The sequence below is a fragment of the Thamnophis elegans genome, chromosome 2 (assembly GCF_009769535.1).
Source record: "Thamnophis elegans isolate rThaEle1 chromosome 2, rThaEle1.pri, whole genome shotgun sequence".
Classification (NCBI taxonomy): Eukaryota; Metazoa; Chordata; class Lepidosauria; order Squamata; family Colubridae; genus Thamnophis; species Thamnophis elegans.
The window spans coordinates 46,764,187-46,781,890 of record NC_045542.1 but is presented as its reverse complement, the minus strand read 5'-3'; the positions used below and the strand labels follow the sequence as shown (position 1 = coordinate 46,781,890).

Here is a 17,704-nt window from a genome sequence, read left to right as displayed (position 1 = left end):
CACAAGCCTCGGTGGAAGAGATCTGCAGGGTGGCTACTTGGTCGTTGCCCTCACCATTTATTAGACACTACAAGGTTGACGTATACGCCTCGGCTGAGGCCTCCTTTGGGTGGAGAGTGTTGCAAAGGGTTCTTTCTTCTGCGGAGGATCCTGACCAGCCTAGCTCCCGCCCTGGGACTTAATTGCTTTGGCATGTCCCATGCTTGGATTCCCCAAGCAGCGCACAGGAGAACGACCGTTGACTTACCTGAACGGTCCTATGTGTGCTGCAAGGGGAATCCAAACCTGCCCGCAGTTTCGGCTGGCCAGGGCTTCACCTTGACTATGACTTATGACTAACCTTGCCTCTTTTTTCCTGACTGGACTTTCACTTACTTGATACCTGTTTGGCTATGGCCATGAGTGACATTGGCATGCATCTTTCAACGGCTGACTTCGTGCAAAACTGATCCGGTCCAGTCAGAGGAGGCATGGTCAAGATTTGCATACTCAGTCTCTAGGCTAATGGACAAAGTTAACCCATGATTGGATTCCCCTCGCAGCACATATAGAAGGACCGTTCAGGTAAGTCAACGATCGATCTAAAACCACCCTTGGCTTCAGCTGTTCTGGGCCTGGACTTCCTTTTTTCCTATGACAATCTGACTTGCCTTGACTTCTAGACTTATTTTGCTTCTCTCAAGCCGGATCCTTCGTGCAAAACTGAACCAGTCCAGTGAGGAGGCGTGGCCAGCAATTTGCATAACTCAGTCTCTGGGCTAATGGACAAAGTTAACCTATGCTTGGATTCCCCTCGGAGGGCACATAGAAGGACCGTTCAGGTAAGTCAACGGTCATTTTTAGTCCTCCGGAGGCTTCAGGGAAGCCGCCTGAAGATCCCTGAAGCCTCCGGAGGGCTTAAACCGACCCTACGAGCAAATCGGAAGTCCGTTCCCAAACTTCTGGTTTGCCCATAGGGCCAGTTTTTTGCGCTCCAGAGGCTTCAGGGAGACGTGAGGGAGGCTCTTTTCGCCCTCCCCAGGCTCCTATAAAGCTCTGGAGCCTGGGGAGGGCGAAAAATGGCTTTAGAAAAGGCTGAACTTAGCGTGCGCATGTGACCTGGCCAGCTGACCTGACAAATGGCTCCACGTGCCACCTGTGGCACGCGTGCCATAGGTTTGCTATCCCGGCACTAGCAAGTTAAACAGATCAGCTGAAACAAAAAGATGACCTTTGGGTCTGGGTTCTTTAGAATTTGAGATGCCATGTTATGTGCTTTTCCTCTCTTGTTTTATATAGACGCACTCTGTGGAAACGGATCCAGAGTATGGTGACCCCACTTCTGGCCTACATGGTATCTATTTTGGACAGAGATTATAATCTGAATTTGCTGGTCAAACCAACAACAGAAGATTGTGTGAAAGACTTGTGGTTATTCATCTTCAATGAACTAAAACTTCTAGACATCCCTTATGTCATGGGTCAGAGCAGGTAAGCTGTGGGAAGAAAGTGGGGACGAGGTTAAGAAACACATTTATTGATCACAGAAGTAAATTGAATTTGAAGTAAATATGAAAGAATAATGTGGTATATAGCTATAATGTGCAATTCTGGTTTAGCTGTTCATTTTTCAGTGAGCATGACTTATTTTAAAAAAATGGTTCATGAAAAGTTTATCCCAGTTACCACCACTGTTGAACATAGCTAAAAGATGTGGGGGGAGAAATCTCTCCAATCACTAACATTTTAGTAAAAGTGAGGTAAGCAAAGAGAGAGTTTCAGTAGAACAAATTGAAACAGATTTATTTTATGCTATGTTATTTCCCGTATTCAATTTATAGGAATTGCTGTGGATTAAATACATCCACCATATAATCATCAATCCATTCAGTATCAGTCTTTAAACTGATCACATTTTTATGTGTAATAAGTTAAAATGCATCTCATATCCTGCTTGGCCTTTTTTTACATGAATACATTCAAAATATATTGAAAAACCATCTGTTCATATGAAATTTACTTTATCTTCCTTAGTGCTCAAACAAAACCAATCCAGGTGCAGAATGAAATGGAAGTCTCTACAGGGGCTGGCAATAAAATGCCTTTCAGCTGGAGGATAAAGGATTATTTGGAAGATCTTCGGGTTCAAGCACAACATGTCTCTAAGAATGAAGGTGAGAATAGCGAGGAAATTAAAAAGAGGCCCCTTTGTTTGAAAAACATGGGCAAATTTGGCTCAAAACAGCACCTATCATTTGTTTTTGTTTTTTTTAAAAACTTTTTTCTTAGTTTACCAATACAATATACAAATGCAAAGGGAAAAAACACATGGAAAAGTAAGAAGAGGGAGGTGGAAAGAAGGGGATATAGTGTAATGGAAGAAAAAAAGAAAGAAAAACTGACTTCCGATTCTCTTTAGCACAGTTGAAGGTAGCATTACAACCACAACTTTTTGCTTTTACGCAACAGAGTATGTAAAAGCCATTTCTATAACAAAATAAGCCTGTCTAGTTTACAAAAACAGAATCAAAGTTTCATTTCTTTTCCTGTTGTAAACACAAAATCTGGAAGCAATTTTGGAATAGAGAGAAATTAAATATCATCTCTTATTTGGATAAAAGAATCAGTTTAACCATCTCAGCTTCTCTTTGCTGTGGGGAATAATATACATTCTCATATTTTCAAATCTAGTCCATAATATTTAACAAACTTTGGAATATTATTCAGCATTGCTTAAAGAACTGGCACACATGTGTATACATACATACTCATTTTATACAAACAAAAGTAACTTAAACCTTTCAATCAGTACTCATATCATTCTTTTAAAAAAAAATCCATTCTAATTAAATAGCACCTTAACATTTGTAAAATTGCCCAAAGTCATATAAGTGTGATTGGCAGAATAAAAATCTGATAAATTAAGTAAGACATAAAATCAAGAAAATTATATTTTTCATACTGAATTTGTTTTATGTGTTAAAGGAGGACTGATTGACTTTATTTCTGGAGGGGGGATGCAAAGCAATTTAAATCCCATTTTGTTTTCCAGCCCATGGAGAGAAGTTTCTAGACATCTTTCAGCAGACACCACTGGGGCAACAGCTTGCTCGCTACACAGAGGAAGAGAAGACCATCTTTTTTTATTATTATGCCAGAGACTTTATTATCCTGGCAATGGGTGTGACTTCAGAGAGGGAACTAAATGTGCGTATTTCTAGATGGCTAGATCAATGGTGGGATTTAAATTTTTTTACTACTGGTTCTGTGGGTGTTGCTTGGTGGGTGTGGCAGGGGAAGGTTACTGTAAATCTCCATTCCCCCCCCCACTCCAGGGGAAGGTTACTGCAAAATCCCCATTCCCTCCCGATCAGCTGGGACCCGGGAGGCAAAGAATAGATGGGGGCGGGGCCAGTCAGAGGTAGTATTTACTGGTTCTCTGAACTACTCAAAATTTCCGCTACCGGTTCTCCAGAACTGGTAAGAACCTGCTGAATGCCACCTCTGGGCTATATACTGGAGTCAAAAGCTTGCTTCATGATCCCGCAAAGCAGTGTGCCACTAAGTGGGTAGACTTACCACTTTATGACACGCAAATAAGCGTTTCCCGTGTATTTGAAAGTCTACTTAAATCCTTACAATTCCTCAGGAGATTGTGAAAAGAATTGCCTTCAAATACACTACTGTATATTTTCAGATGCTGCAAGTGGCCCTCTTGTCCTCTGTTGAAGAAATGAAGGCCACCTCTTCCAGTGCAGAAGCAGGAGTGTCCTCCCTTCCTTGGGTCCACCTTGCTTATCATCAGTTTAGGAGTCGTCTGCAGAACTTTTCCCGCATTCTTGCTGTTTACCCTGAAGTGCTTTGTACCCTTGAACAAAGAGAAAACAAAGGAAGCTGCATGTTGCAAAGCCAAATGGTAGGTGTAACATTTAACTTTACTAGGAAAACATGACACCTGGAAGTGGGGGGAACTGGGATTCTCCATATTCTTAGAAAGGAGAAATTAGTCTGTCTGCAAAGCAGGAATTCCAGGCATGTCTTTTTGCGGGCTGTTTGTATTTGCTTTGTAATGAGAATACATGGAGGATCTCCCAACCAGGGTCAAATAATAGCAATGGTAATAACACTTAAATTTATATACAGCTTCAGAGTGCTTTACAGTCCTAAGTGGTTTTACAGAGTCAGCATATCCCCCCCCCCCCAACAATCTGGATCCTCATTTTACCCACCTCAAAAGGATAGACGGCTGAGTCAACTTGAGCCTGGTGAGATTTGAATTGTCAAATTGCTGGCAGCCGGCAGGCAGCAAAAGTAGCCTGCAGTACGGCATTCTAATCACTGCACCACCATAGCTCTTAATAGAATTGCTTTTGCCTCCCACTGTGCCTGAAGAGAATTTTTTTTTTTTAATCAGTGTGTGCTAAGTGCTATAACATATGCCAGTAAAACATGGAGACTAACCCCACAATCGATACAAAAGCTACTAGTGGTGCAAAGAACCATGGAAAGGTAGATGCTTAGCGTTATAAGACAGGATTATAATGCTCGGCGTTATAAGACTGCACATGGATTAGAGAATGAAAGAAAGTATAGGATATCATCAAGAGAGTAAAATAATTGAAATGGAAATGGGCTGGTCACATAGCAAGAAGAACTGATGGCAGGTGGACCATGGCAGTCATGGAATGGATTCCACACAATAAAAAGCATCCACGAAAGAGACCTAAAACAAGATGGGTCTCCAAGGTGGGGTGTGGGAGGAGTCACTGAATGGGTATTGTTACGGACCAATTGCCTGGAGACTGAGGTAAATCTGAGGACACTCCCTCTGTTCCTCCTGGTGACTCCCCAGATTAACTTCAGTCTTCGGCCTAACAAGAGCTATTCAGTGACTCTCCAGTGAATAGTATTTTTTCCCCCTTTCTAGTTTTTACAGGAATTTTTTTCTAGCTACCTTTTATTTTTGCCTCTTCTGCCTTGGTTTCGCGCCTTTCAATACCGTATTGGTTGGAAACATGCAGAAGAGCCTTCATCCTGCAGTGGGTAGACAATGGCTAAAATGATGATGATGATATTTACTCTCCCATAAATAAAATTTGAATTTAAATAAGATGTGGGTAATTGGTTTCAATAAATCATGATAAAATTATGAAAGTTTTCATTAAACAAATAAAGAAGTAAATAAAGAAAACAAGTGTAAAGTTGGAATGAAAAAAAATGGGATTTTAAAAGGAAGACAATGGAAATGTAAGTCAAAATCAAAAAGTCAAACAGAAATCAAAAAGATGTGAAACGGGCCATTAGAACTGGTGGATGGGATAAACAGGAAGAAAGCCACTTATAATCACTAATTATATTACAGAAGGGAACCTCAGGTAGTCCTCATTTAGTGACTGCTATTGGGACTGGCAATTTAGTTATTAAGCTTACAAAACTGTCTTTAAATCATGGCTGTCATTATGATCTTAACTCCAGCTTTCCTTTGCTTTATAGACCTGCAAAGATTGTGAATAGCAGGGATTGATAATAAAATTGCTTTTCCGTAACCATCATAACTCTGAAAGGTTGCTAAACAAGGCAGTTGCTAAATGAGAACTACTTGTATTTATTTAGGGAACCATTTATGTATTTGATTTTTATACCACCACACTAGTCAGATGATTTAACAAAGTACAAAGCAATAAACACAAGGCACAATGATGGAGTAAGAGCATCAAAATCCAAGCTGGTTTTCTTATTCTAGTTTACCAAAGGATGCCTAGATTCGATAATGTAATTTTCAGTGAAGGGTGAAGTGTTATATTCTTTATGCCTGTTTGCCATAGGTCCTAGATGTGTTCGCTGCGCTGGCCTGTACTGAAATGTTATCCTCCGCAGTCCTGAAACAGAATGCTCGTGCGTGGCTCCAGCAGGTGAAGAACCTTCAAATGCCCATTGAACTTGTGTGCGCAGCAAACTGCAGCCAAGGCAGTAGAAGCCAATGCAGCCAAATGCTCCAAGAGGTCAAGTAAGTAACAAGTTCAGAAATGTAGAAATGTTAATTTGTGTTTACTTTCTGTTGTGATAAAGATCATTTTATAGTTGCTTTCCCCCCCCTCCCTATTGTTGATAAGTTGCTGGCTTTTTTTCCGGCCAACTTCATAAGTTGACTTCCTATGGCAATGGTACACTCTAAATATCTTTAGTTCCTTTTGTCTAAATCCTAACATAAGTTGGATTAGAATCTGTAAAGTGGCAAGCATGTTGGGGAATGCTATGTTTGAGGACCTGTACACTGCACAAGTCAAAAAGAGGGCAGTGAAAATATTTACAGACCCCTCGCATCCTGGACATAAATTGTTTCAACTCCTACCTTCAAAACAACGCTATGGAGCATTGGACACAAGAACAGTTTTTTCCAAATGCCATCACTCTGCTAAACAAATAATTTCCTCACCACTGTGAAACCATTCATTAAGGCTGCATTACTATCACTGTTAGTCTTCTTATTGTACCTATCACCCATCTCCTCCTACTTATGACTGCAGGACTGTAACTTTCTTGCTTGTATCCTTACGATTTTATATTGATATTGATTGTTTCCTGATTGCTTATTTGTACCCTACGACTATCATTAAGGGCTGTACCTTATGATTCTTGATGAATGTATCTTGTCTTTTTATGTACCCTGATACCATATGCACTAAAGACAAATCCCTTGTGTGTCCAATCACACTTGGCCAATAAAGAAGAAAGAGGGGGGGGGGGGGGAGAAAGAAAGACAGTTGTGATTTTTTTGAAGCTAGACTGGTTCAAAAGAACCAATGTGTACCTTAAGCTGTCTTTTGCCAAGAGACTTCTGCAAAACATTTGTTCCTCTGCCCTGTTACACTTGATCCCGTCTTAACCCCAGTTTCAAAATGACCTGGGTCAATTGTTAATTCCCAAATTAACCCTTTTATTCCACTTGCAGTTGTGTTTGCAAGTGAGTTCATGGTTTATCTGCTTTCATAAAAGGCTGATCTTTTTATTATGCAGAGTCCATTGTTTTTCAGTGTAGCTTTTTGATAGCATCTTTTTTTCTTTTTAATAAATTAAGCTTTTTTCCCCAATAGGAGCCAATGGAATGTAATTTTCTCAATGTCCCTCTTTGTGGAGCATGTGCTGCTTGGAACAGAAATGCTGATTCCAGAACTGAAGGACCTGGTGAAGAAGCATATCATTCAACTTAAAAATGTAAGAATGGTAGTCTGACCTGATTGGAAATATCACTTTAAGCATTCATTTATTTAGGTGGTTTTCAACAATAAAAGCACTCCTTATTAATTTTTTAAAAAGTCATTTTCTATCCAATCATGCATTTATGACCAAATTTCTTATGTCTGGTAACAAAAGCTTTCATGTGAAACTGATTAAAGATTTGGTCAGTTTCAGGTAACAGATTCATCTGAAGGGAGGATTCCAATCCACTTAATTAAAACCTGGGCTTTTTAATTTGTGGTTAGCACTTTTGGGGAAAAAATTTGGAGAAAAACAACTCAGTAAGAGATACTTGTTTATGTAACCTCTGCTCTGAAGTAGCAAAAAAAGGGGAAATGAACAAAATAATGGGTCAGACACAGGACACTGTATGTGAGAACTTCATCTAAAAAAGATGGCAACAACCAGTGCTTTTTACAGTGTCTTTTCCATTTCTTTCTTTCATATGTTCTCTTAATGACTATTTTGTTTCCAACTTAAGGGCTGAATTGTGGTTCCTAAATGAGGAAAGGGTATATGGACACTATTTAAATGTTTAGGTCAAACTTGATTGTGTATTGTGATGTATCACAACATTTTTTTCCCTTTCACTGGATTGATTTTCAAGCTGTTACCCCTGAGGACGTGGACAAGGCCATGGGAGCCGTAAGTGCCTCCACATGTGTACTGGACCCGTGCCCCTCCTGGCTGGTTGCTAACAGCAGGGAGGTGACACGGGGCTGGATCCAGGCGGTTGTTACCACCTCCCTTCAGGAGGGGTTCTTTCCCCCCGCTTTAAAGACAGCGGTGGTGAGACCCTCCTGAAGAAGCCATCTTTGGATCCAGCCGTTTTAAATAACTATCGTCCAGTCTCCAACCTCCCCTTCGTGGGGAAGGTTGTTGAGAAAGTGGTGGCCTTTCAGCTCCGGCGGTCCTTGGAGGAAAACGATTATCTAGATCCCTACCAGTCGGGATTTAGGCCTGGCTACAGCACGGAAACAGCTTTGGTCGCGCTGACCGATGACCTCTGGAGAGCCAGGGATGGAGGTTATGCCTCCGTCCTAGTGCTCCTTGACCTCTCAGCCGCCTTCGATACCATCGACCATGGTATCCTTCTGTGACGACTGTGGGAGGTGGGGGTGGGAGGCACTGTTCTACGGTGGTTCTCCTCTTACCTCTCGGACAGGTCGCAGTCGGTGTTGGTCGGAGGGCAGAGATCGACCCCTAGGCCCCTGACTTACGTCGTGCCGCAGGGTTCGGTCCTGTCCCCCCTCCTGTTTAATATCTACATGAAGCCGCTGGGTGAGATCATTCGATGGCACGGGATAAAATACCATCAGTATGCGGACGATACACAATTGTATCTGTCCGCCCCGTGCCAACTCAGTGAAGCGGCTGACGTGATGTGCCAGTGCCTCGAGGCTGTTAGGGCCTGGATGGGGATTAACAAGCTTGTACTCAATCCGGATAAGACCGAGTGGCTGGTGTGTTTCCCTCCTACTAATTGGCCAAGTATTCCATCTCTCAGGCTGGGGGGTCAAACAGTACGCCCCTCAGACAGGGTTCGTAATTTGGGAGTCCTCCTGGATCCACAGCTGACTTTCAAACACCATTTGTCGGCTGTGACCAGGGGGGCATTTGCCCAGGTTCGCCTGGTGCACCAGTTGCGTCCCTACCTGAACCGGGAGGCCCTCACAACAGTCACTCGTGCCCTTGTGACCTCTAGACTGGACTACTGCAACGTGCTCTACATGGGGCAGCCCTTGAAGAGCATTCGGAGACTTCAGCTTGTCCAGAATGCAGCCGCGCGAGCGATCGTGGGTGCACCTCGGTTCACCCACGTAACACCTATCCTCCGCGAGCTGCACTGGCTGCCTATTGGTCTTCGGATACGCTTCAAGGCGCTAGTCGTCACTTATAAAGCCCTTCATGGTATTGGACCTGGGTACTTGAGAGACCGCCTGCTGCCAATTACCTCCAATAGACCGATTAGATCCCATAGATTAGGCCTCCTCCGCATTCCATCCGCCGGCCAATGCCGACTGGTGACTACCCGGAGGAGAGCCTTCTCTGTGGCTGCTCCGACCCTCTGGAACGAGCTCCCCGTGGAGATTCGAACCATCACCACCCTCCAGGCATTCCGCAAAGCCCTTAAAACCTGGCTGTTCCGACAGGCCTGGGGCTAAAGAGCTGCTGCCCCCCGCCTCAAATGGTATGATTGCTGTGTTTTTTAAATTATGTATTGTTACGTTCTGTCTTTTTATTTCTTCCCTGTATCCCCCACCCTTGATTTGAATTGTGAGCCGCCCTGAGTCCCCTTGGGGAAAAGGGCGGCATATAAATGTAATAAAATCAAATCAAATCAAATTTTGCAATCAGTTCTTTTTGATCTTCCGTCCTCGTGTTTTTTTTCCCCTTAATTTAAAATTAAAACTGTTTTCAAAAGGTTTGATATTTAGGCACTTTAAATATTTTTAAAATGGTAAATGAGAGAATGTGTTTTGGAAATTGAATGATGGCATTTTTCTCCCCATTCTCATCTCCTAGTGTTTTCAATTGAATTCTGACATCAAAACAATAGAAACATTCACTGCAGTGATGAGAATGCTATGTCAATGCAAGGAAGAAGCCAGTCAATCATTTTGCAGGTAATGCTTTAGGAATGGAATGATCCAATCTGTATTGTAAGGAAGTCTTCAAAAATATCACAAATATTTTCTTTTCTGTTGGAACTCAACCTGGGATTTAACAAAAAGGCCAAGACCTATAGTCTCAACCTGGCTCCCAAAACTATCTTTGTAGGTGGAGGTAGCATAAGTAAGAACCCTTATGAATGAATGTGTTCTTTCTGCCTTTATAGGTTTGTGTTTTCATCTTCTATGTCAGGGGTGTCAAACTCAAAGCCAGGGGGCCAGATCCGGCCTGTGGGGTACTTAGATCTGGAAACAGCAAAGGACCGGTCTGTTTGTGGCCCTCCCAAGGTCCGTTTTCACTGGCAGAGTGTTGCAGGAGGCTATGGCAGCCGAAAACGGAGCTCGGGAGCCCATTTTCACTGGCAGAGTGCTCGGGCTACCTCAGACATCCCGACAGGAATGATGTTGAGCTGGCCACATCCACCATGGCGCCCCCCCAAGGTCAAACACAACCCTGATGTGGCCCTCCATGAAATTGAGTTTGACACCCCTGTTCTATGCTATCTCATCCTTCCCCATGCAGGTGGAAAAAGAGAAATGGAAGAAATACTTATACAAGGTCATAGACAGGTTCAGAGTATACACCAACATCAAATTTATTTCAACATTCATCAACATGTTAGTCCTTTTTCTCGATGCTTATTATCTCACTGTCACATAACACAGAAATCTAAATAAAATTAAAGAATTGATTTTTACCCCCAAATTAATTTAAACAACCAGACTATAATACAGTGGACTGGCATACAATGGGAACATTTACAAGTTGTTCATATGTGAATAGTAGAGAAAAAAGGCCATTTTATTTTTTTTAAATAAAATTCTTGCCTAGAAAGTAAATCTAAGTCAATTGGTAGCAGTAAAGATCTTAGGGAATCACTAGCAAAAGAGACAGAACTTCAAATTATTTTAATCTTTGGTATACTGAATAAAACTACTGCTATGTCTGCTGATTCTCAGGACTAGATTTCTGGATTCAGGAGAAATGTCTCTGAATGTGATTCCATGGTTCTTAAAATCAGGATTATAGTTTGGGGTTCCTACCCTTAATCAGCCATGAAGCATAAATGATGAGGACTTTTTAAAACTTCGCCTATAAATCAGTTGCATCATTACATGGAGGGGAAAAAATCAATTTATGTTGACTCATATGTTGGCAACTTCAAAATCAAATTATTACAGTGTGCTTTGTCTGCGGCTTTCCTTAAAGATGGTCCAGAAATTGTAGCCAAATCACAATGTAGCAGAACCTCCCAAAGGTCTGGCATAACCTCCATGTGGAAATAATTTTTCTAGTTGTTGGTGGCTTTGTGGTTTCAGTACAAGGGGATCACAATGATCTTGGTTTATGACAAGTTTAGTTGAGGATTGCTTCCTCTGACAGAGTATGCCCCACGCTTTGAGGTCACTGCTGAAACATTATTGGTGAGGTTTTGCCTAGATTCATTAGACAGCTGTGATTAACCCTACTTTTCCTATGAGTGAAGTTGTACGAGGGAAGAAACCACTGACACTGAGGTAAAAGCAAATCCCTCCTTTTTATTTTATTTTATTTAGTTAGTTAGCTTGTCAGTCTTGTACAAGATAACAAGAATAAAAATAAACATGAATAAGAATACAGGAAATGGGTACAAATAAATAGGGAAAATAGGACAGGGACATTAGACATGTGCCTTCTTAGATTATTACAGACCTCTTAGAAATCCTTTTTAACTTTTGTAATATGTGGTTTTTTTAATGTTGTACACCGCCCTGAGTCCTTTGGGAGAAGGGCAGCATATAAATCCAATAAACAAACAAACAAATGGGGTGAGGTCAATAGTAGACAGTCTTAAGATTGAAGATGTAACAACGGAAATCAGGTAGTGCATTCCAGGCAGTGATCATTCTGTTGCTGAAGTCGTATTTTCTGCAATTGAGCTTGGTGTGGTTTACTTGAGTTTGTATCTATTGTGTGCTCATGTATTATTGCAGTTAAAGCTGAAGTAGTCGCTGACAGGTAGGACATTGTAGCAGATAATTTTGTGTACTGAGCTTAGGTCAGACTGTAGGCGGCATAGTTCTAGGTTGTCAGAGCCCAAAATTTCAACTCTGGTGGTATATAAGGTAAAATCCCTGCTTTTGAAGTGAGGGCTTAAGGCAAACCTATTTGGCATGGCATTTTAATTGTAATTTTGCTGCTTTTGTATTTCTGGAAGCAGCCCTGGACCATGTTAGGAACAGGCAGCATACAAATACTCTAAATAAGTAAAAACAAATGTCAAGGTTAGAACAGTGCTTATCTATGGTACTACTTCATTGTGAACTCTGTAATTAACTACATATTGCTACTTACATGTTTTTCTCTTGGTTTCACAGGTTTGGTTTAAGCTCATGCCCAATATGTTTGGGTGATCCTAGAGATCCAGTAAACCTTCCTTGTGATCATGTATTTTGTTATGATTGTATCAAACAATGGCTGGGGCCAGGACTGATGAGTTGCCCACTTTGCTTGGTCGATCTACCAGATGATTACAATCCCACAGTGTCTGAAAAGCACAGGTGAGTCTTGTTCTTCTTATCCAGCAGATAGTTTTTTCTGAGGACTTTCAATTCCTGCATTGGCTCTGCATTTCTTGGTAGTTTACTAGAGAAATAATAACTTACATTTTCTCCACAGCATTGCCATAAAGAAAAATGCCCAGTTCCGTAAATTATGCAACAATTTTTTTGTAGACCTGGTTTCTACAATGTGTTTCAAAGGCAATGATCCTCCAGAGAAATCTGTGATTGTAGAACTATTGAAGCTGATGTTTGTCAACAAGTCAGTTTTGAGAGGTATGATCATAAACATCTATTGAGATTGCTCTAACCTAAAGGGAGTGATGGTACTGTATCTCCAAACTGATTTGCATTATATCCTTAGGCATTGGATGCTTATATACCAAATCTTTGTCCCCCTTTGATGATGTGGTGGATAAAACTCCTGTAATCCGTTCTGCAGTGTTAAAATTGCTTCTGAAATACAGGTAAGATTTTCAACTGGGATACATAAATTGGGGCAGAACATTCTACTTCAGAGTGAACATCTCTGTTGCATGAACTATTTTCCTTGTAGGCATCATTATGGTTCAGACATCACTTTTTAAAACTTAATTGATTCTTCTCCCCACTCCATGTTGTAGAACTGTAGAAATGCATCCTTATGACCCTGCGTGCATCTTTGTTATTTTGTGAATATTATTAAAAATAATTTTAAAAATCCCTACATTATTTGTGGATAAATGGAGGTTTCTCTTTTCATAGCTTCAGCAATGTGAAAGTCCATGTACAAAAGCATTTATCAGAAGTGGAAGCAAATCACATGATAGACAAGGAAGATAAAATAGAGCTGTACATGCTATTCATCAGTTGCTTTGAGGTAACGTGCCCCCCTCCCCAGATTTCTGTTAGAGGGAAACATGGCCAGTGGGACAGCAGGTTGATGAGGAAGAGTAATATATTTGCATGAAAAAAGTGTGTGTTGTTCTCCTTAAAGGAAAAGGAAAAGGAAAGGGAGAAAAATTGTTCCTAAAGAATCTGTAGTTGTCCCATTTCTGCTATGTTTTATGGCTCCGGTACACTTTGGTTTTCTCAAAAAAAAAATGTACATTGTGTTTAGGTCAAACTGTTGTTATGCTATTGTATCAGAATAGTGGAGATTCACAACCCCAAAGTTCAACTGTCATCATATTAAAGCATACGGAAAGGAAACTAGTATTCCAGCTTAAGAGTCAGCATTGTCCCTTGGCTTTATAGGTGCTTTAGGGGAGTGAGTAGGTTTTAGATCTAGTAGATTTACCAATTCCAATCTGCCCAAGCATGCCTCAAGCTTTATACTTGTAACTTAGGTACAATCAAGATTTTTGCACTTACAGTATAATCAAAGTTTATGGGAGAAACTGTGTGTGCAGTCAGAACTGGAATGGGCTTAATTTAAAGATTTCTTATGTGATAATTCCAGATGAAAGTAGAACTTTCAGAAAAAGAAGGGCTACAGGGAGACCTAGTATTAAGAACTAACATTCATACATTACATACATATATCATTTTACTTGTTAAAATCAGGAACATGGTGAAAATATCTACTTAGTAAAATCAGTGAAGTATGTACATTTGCAATGATATATTCTACAACATTATTTAAGTTGATATTAATACAAGTTGACACGGCATAGTCTATGAAAAACTTTTACAGTTCTAGATTCAGCAACTGGTAACTTAGTAAATGTAAATAAATTGGAAAATGAGAAGGAATGACTAAAGACATTGATTCCTTTTGTGTTTTAAATTTTCAGTCATTTCCAATTGAATTTCTTTGTAAAAGTCAGTTAAGAACCCAAGCTGACAACAATGCAGCAGATTCTATTCCCTGCATCCAAAGAGTACACCAAATTATTTATTTTGTTGAAAATATTCTAGGGATGGCATATTTAATCTGGAAGCTTTAACTAGTATAAAAAAATGTGGAAAATAATTGGAAAAGAACAAATTGCAAAATATTGTCTTTATTTTCAGGATTCATTGTGTGAGAAAACAGGAAATTTTCCCAAAGAAACCAAAATACATTGCTTGGCAAAGGATGTGCATTTTCTGAGGGAAAACATTCATCTGTACAACAGCAGCCATCCAGTCTCCCAAAAAATTACCATTGAGTATTTGCAGGGAATTGCCAGCCTACGTCTATGCTTGGATAGAGCTGCAGAGGTGATCTTTGAACTCCATGAAACTTCAGGCAAGTGGATTATGAAAAAAGAACAACACCCTGTTTCTGTAGCTGCTTACATGAGAAGATACCCCTTTCTTGTAAATATAGAGCTTTGCAAGAAAATTCTTTTTGCAAGATAGGTTGTCCCATCTTCTTAGAACTGCTGTGGTATGGCTGTGAATTAAATACCAACTTCTCTTCTTTCTGCAGCCAGTAGTGAAGAAAAAGAAAAGAAAATCCAATTGGAAAATGTGAGGCAGTTCTTCCATCTTACTCAAAATAACTGGCATAACATTTACCTTGTGCGAACGCTTACTAGCCAGTACGGTTTGGAATTCACACAGAAGCTTTTGAATAACCACCAGTATCACTGGATATTTCCATCAGAAATAATTGAAGAGCAAAAGGTAATTCTGATCTTTTACCAAATTATAATTTTTTTCTGGTATAGCAATAGCTTCACAGTGCTTTACAACCCTCACTAAATGATTTACAGAGTCAGCATCTTGCCTCCAACAAACTGGTCCTCATTTACCAACCTCAGAAGGATGGAAGGCTGAGTCAACTTTGAACCGGTCAGGATCAAACTCCTGGGGGTGGTATGCAGAGGTAGCCTGTAATACTGCATTTTAACCACTGCGCCACCACGGCTCTCCCAAAGACAGCTTTGAACAGGAAGGGGTAAATGAATGGGTGTTGGAAGGAATTTTTTGAAATGATCTTATCTTGCTGTGAGATACTAGTGTTAAAATAGAATAGTTTGGAGTGGCAACTATCTAAGATTAAACTGTCAGGCAGTTCTGACAGTTGGATGACATAAAGTTTTAACTTTCAGAAGCTTCTAATTGCCCGACTTTCTAAAGGAAGTCTGAAAATCCCATTGACTATGGTAGGGACAAGTTAAATGAATGAGTGAGTTAGTACATACAGTATGCCTTTAAGAAGTTTGTTTATGTTGTGGTTTGTGGCCTCAGGCATTCCAACCTGGTCGCATTGATCATTTCCTGGTTTGTGGCAAGGACTACAAAGCCATACGCGATGCTGTGGAGAAAGCATTGATAACATGTGAGACAGAAGTCATTGCAGCAGCCCTGAAGGTAACCTCTTTCTTTCTGAGCAGCTTAGCTCTTCTTGGTTAGCAGGTTAGCAGGTTAGCTTGGTTAGCATTTGGTAATAAGCACAAAGTACAAAAGGATTTAAAGGATCCATTCATTTCTATTTCTATTAGCTGTGCTGGCCAAAAAAGAGATTTTTGTTGATACGTTTTTGAAGAGACAAATGGTGCTCTGATATATTTTTTTTCTTCAGTTTTTCTAGAGAGTGTTAAGATACCCGGAATTTTGGAAGGAAGTTTTACTGTAATTGTTTATAATGAAAAACTATTATTCCATCAGAAAATAGCTCATAGCCTGTTTGAGCCAGTGAGCTCCTTTGGAATTTAATTCTCATGGCAGCCATGGGAAAATGTACTCATCCCCAATCTTTCTCATCCCTCAGATCCTCTCAAGATTACATTATTTTGGTTTTCTGGGTATTTTTTCAGGAGGGGAGGAGTTCCCCCCCCCCAAACAAAGCACTATACCTGTGATGGTGAACCTGTGGCACTCATGCCAGAGATGGCACGCAGAGCCCTCTCTTTGGGCACATGTGCCATCGCCAGCTGCTCTTCTGGTTTCTGGCACGCACATGTGTGTTGGCCAGCTGGTCTTCGCGGGTGCCGGGCGCCGGGAAATGGCCTCAAAAAACAGGACGGCTTAGTGGTTAAGACGCTGAGAACTTGTTGATCAGAAAGGTCAGCAGTTCGGCAGTTCAAATCCCTAGTGCTAGGTAACGGAGTGAGCTCCCATTAATTGTCCCAGTTTCTGCCAAACTAACAAGTTCGAAAGCATGTAAAAATGCAAGTAGAAAAATAGGAACCATCTTTGGTGGGAAGGTAACAGCGTTCCGTGCACCTCCAAAGTCTAATCAGGCCAGCCACATGACTACGGACAGTGCTGACTCTTCGGCTTTGAAACGGAGATGAGCACCGTCCCCTAGAGTTGTGAATGACTAGCACATATGTGTGAGGGGAACCTTTACCTTTACCTAGATCTGTCTAGGAGGATTTCAACTACTATTTATAATTTAACACCTCTTTGGGGTTTGGAGTGTAAGGCTCTGTTGTTATTACTGCAGGTTTTATTCTGTTTTCTTAATCATTCTGTTACCAGCCACAGATGGAAACTTGACTCCTGATTATTTTACGTTTAATAATTTGGGTTATTTGTATCCTTCTCTTCAGGTGTATAAGGGCTCCAATTCTGCACTGCCAGTTCATTTTCTTTTGACTGTCTTCAGAGAGCTCACATCACTGTATGGATGCAGTGACCCAAATGGTCGCCCTAAGCAGAAGGTGAATTAGTTTTTCTTATGATCTGCAAATAAGGGTTATTTTAGATAGAAAGATCTTGCTAATCATAGAAATGACTGGGGCAAACTAAATATAGGTAGTCCCTGACTTACAACAGTTCACTTAGTGACCGTTTGAAGTTACAACGGCACTGAAAAATGTGACTTACAACCATTTTTCACAATTATAACCGTTGCAGCATTCCCACGGTCACGATTTACATTCAGATGGTTGACAACTGACTCACATTTATGACGGTTGCAGGGTCCCGGAGTCATGTGGTCCCCTTTTGCGTCCTTCTGACCAGCAAAGTCAGTGAGAGAACCAGATTCACTGCAGTTCTTAAATTACAAACATGGTTATTAAAATTAATAACCATGTTTCTAATTTAAGAACTGCAGTGATTCACTTCACAAATCTTCAGAAAAAAGTTGTAAAATGACGCAAAATTCACTTTACAAATTTCTCACTTAGCAACATACATTTTGGGTTCAATTGTGGTCGTAAGTTGAGGACTACTTTTATAGGTTGGTTGTGCATGAAACCAAATGTTCTGTGTTTTCTCCTCGGGACACTCACAACAGCAGTTTTGAGACCAGAACATTTCAGGGTCAAACATTTTGCGCATCCTGAATGGGTTGTGGTTTCTCTCAGCTATTTCCATTTGGAAAATCTGTTGACAAGATTGTACCTATAAAC

At 40.7% G+C, this 17,704-nt stretch overlaps 1 protein-coding gene across 2 annotated transcripts in view; it reads left to right on the top strand.

The window, feature by feature from the left end:
• Positions 1 to 17,704, top strand: part of RNF213 (ring finger protein 213) — a 147,155-nt gene that overhangs the window by 103,774 nt on the left and 25,677 nt on the right. For both annotated transcript variants that reach the window (XM_032212395.1, XM_032212394.1), the window contains 15 exons: positions 1,279 to 1,470; positions 2,014 to 2,153; positions 3,032 to 3,186; positions 3,677 to 3,895; positions 5,805 to 5,986; positions 7,074 to 7,194; positions 9,745 to 9,845; positions 12,249 to 12,431; positions 12,550 to 12,707; positions 12,796 to 12,898; positions 13,176 to 13,290; positions 14,427 to 14,643; positions 14,827 to 15,023; positions 15,591 to 15,713; positions 16,898 to 17,008. In XM_032212395.1, coding sequence (XP_032068286.1) covers positions 1,279 to 1,470; positions 2,014 to 2,153; positions 3,032 to 3,186; positions 3,677 to 3,895; positions 5,805 to 5,986; positions 7,074 to 7,194; positions 9,745 to 9,845; positions 12,249 to 12,431; positions 12,550 to 12,707; positions 12,796 to 12,898; positions 13,176 to 13,290; positions 14,427 to 14,643; positions 14,827 to 15,023; positions 15,591 to 15,713; positions 16,898 to 17,008 — 2,317 coding nt within the window. The remainder of the gene's footprint in view (positions 1 to 1,278; positions 1,471 to 2,013; positions 2,154 to 3,031; positions 3,187 to 3,676; positions 3,896 to 5,804; positions 5,987 to 7,073; positions 7,195 to 9,744; positions 9,846 to 12,248; positions 12,432 to 12,549; positions 12,708 to 12,795; positions 12,899 to 13,175; positions 13,291 to 14,426; positions 14,644 to 14,826; positions 15,024 to 15,590; positions 15,714 to 16,897; positions 17,009 to 17,704) is intronic.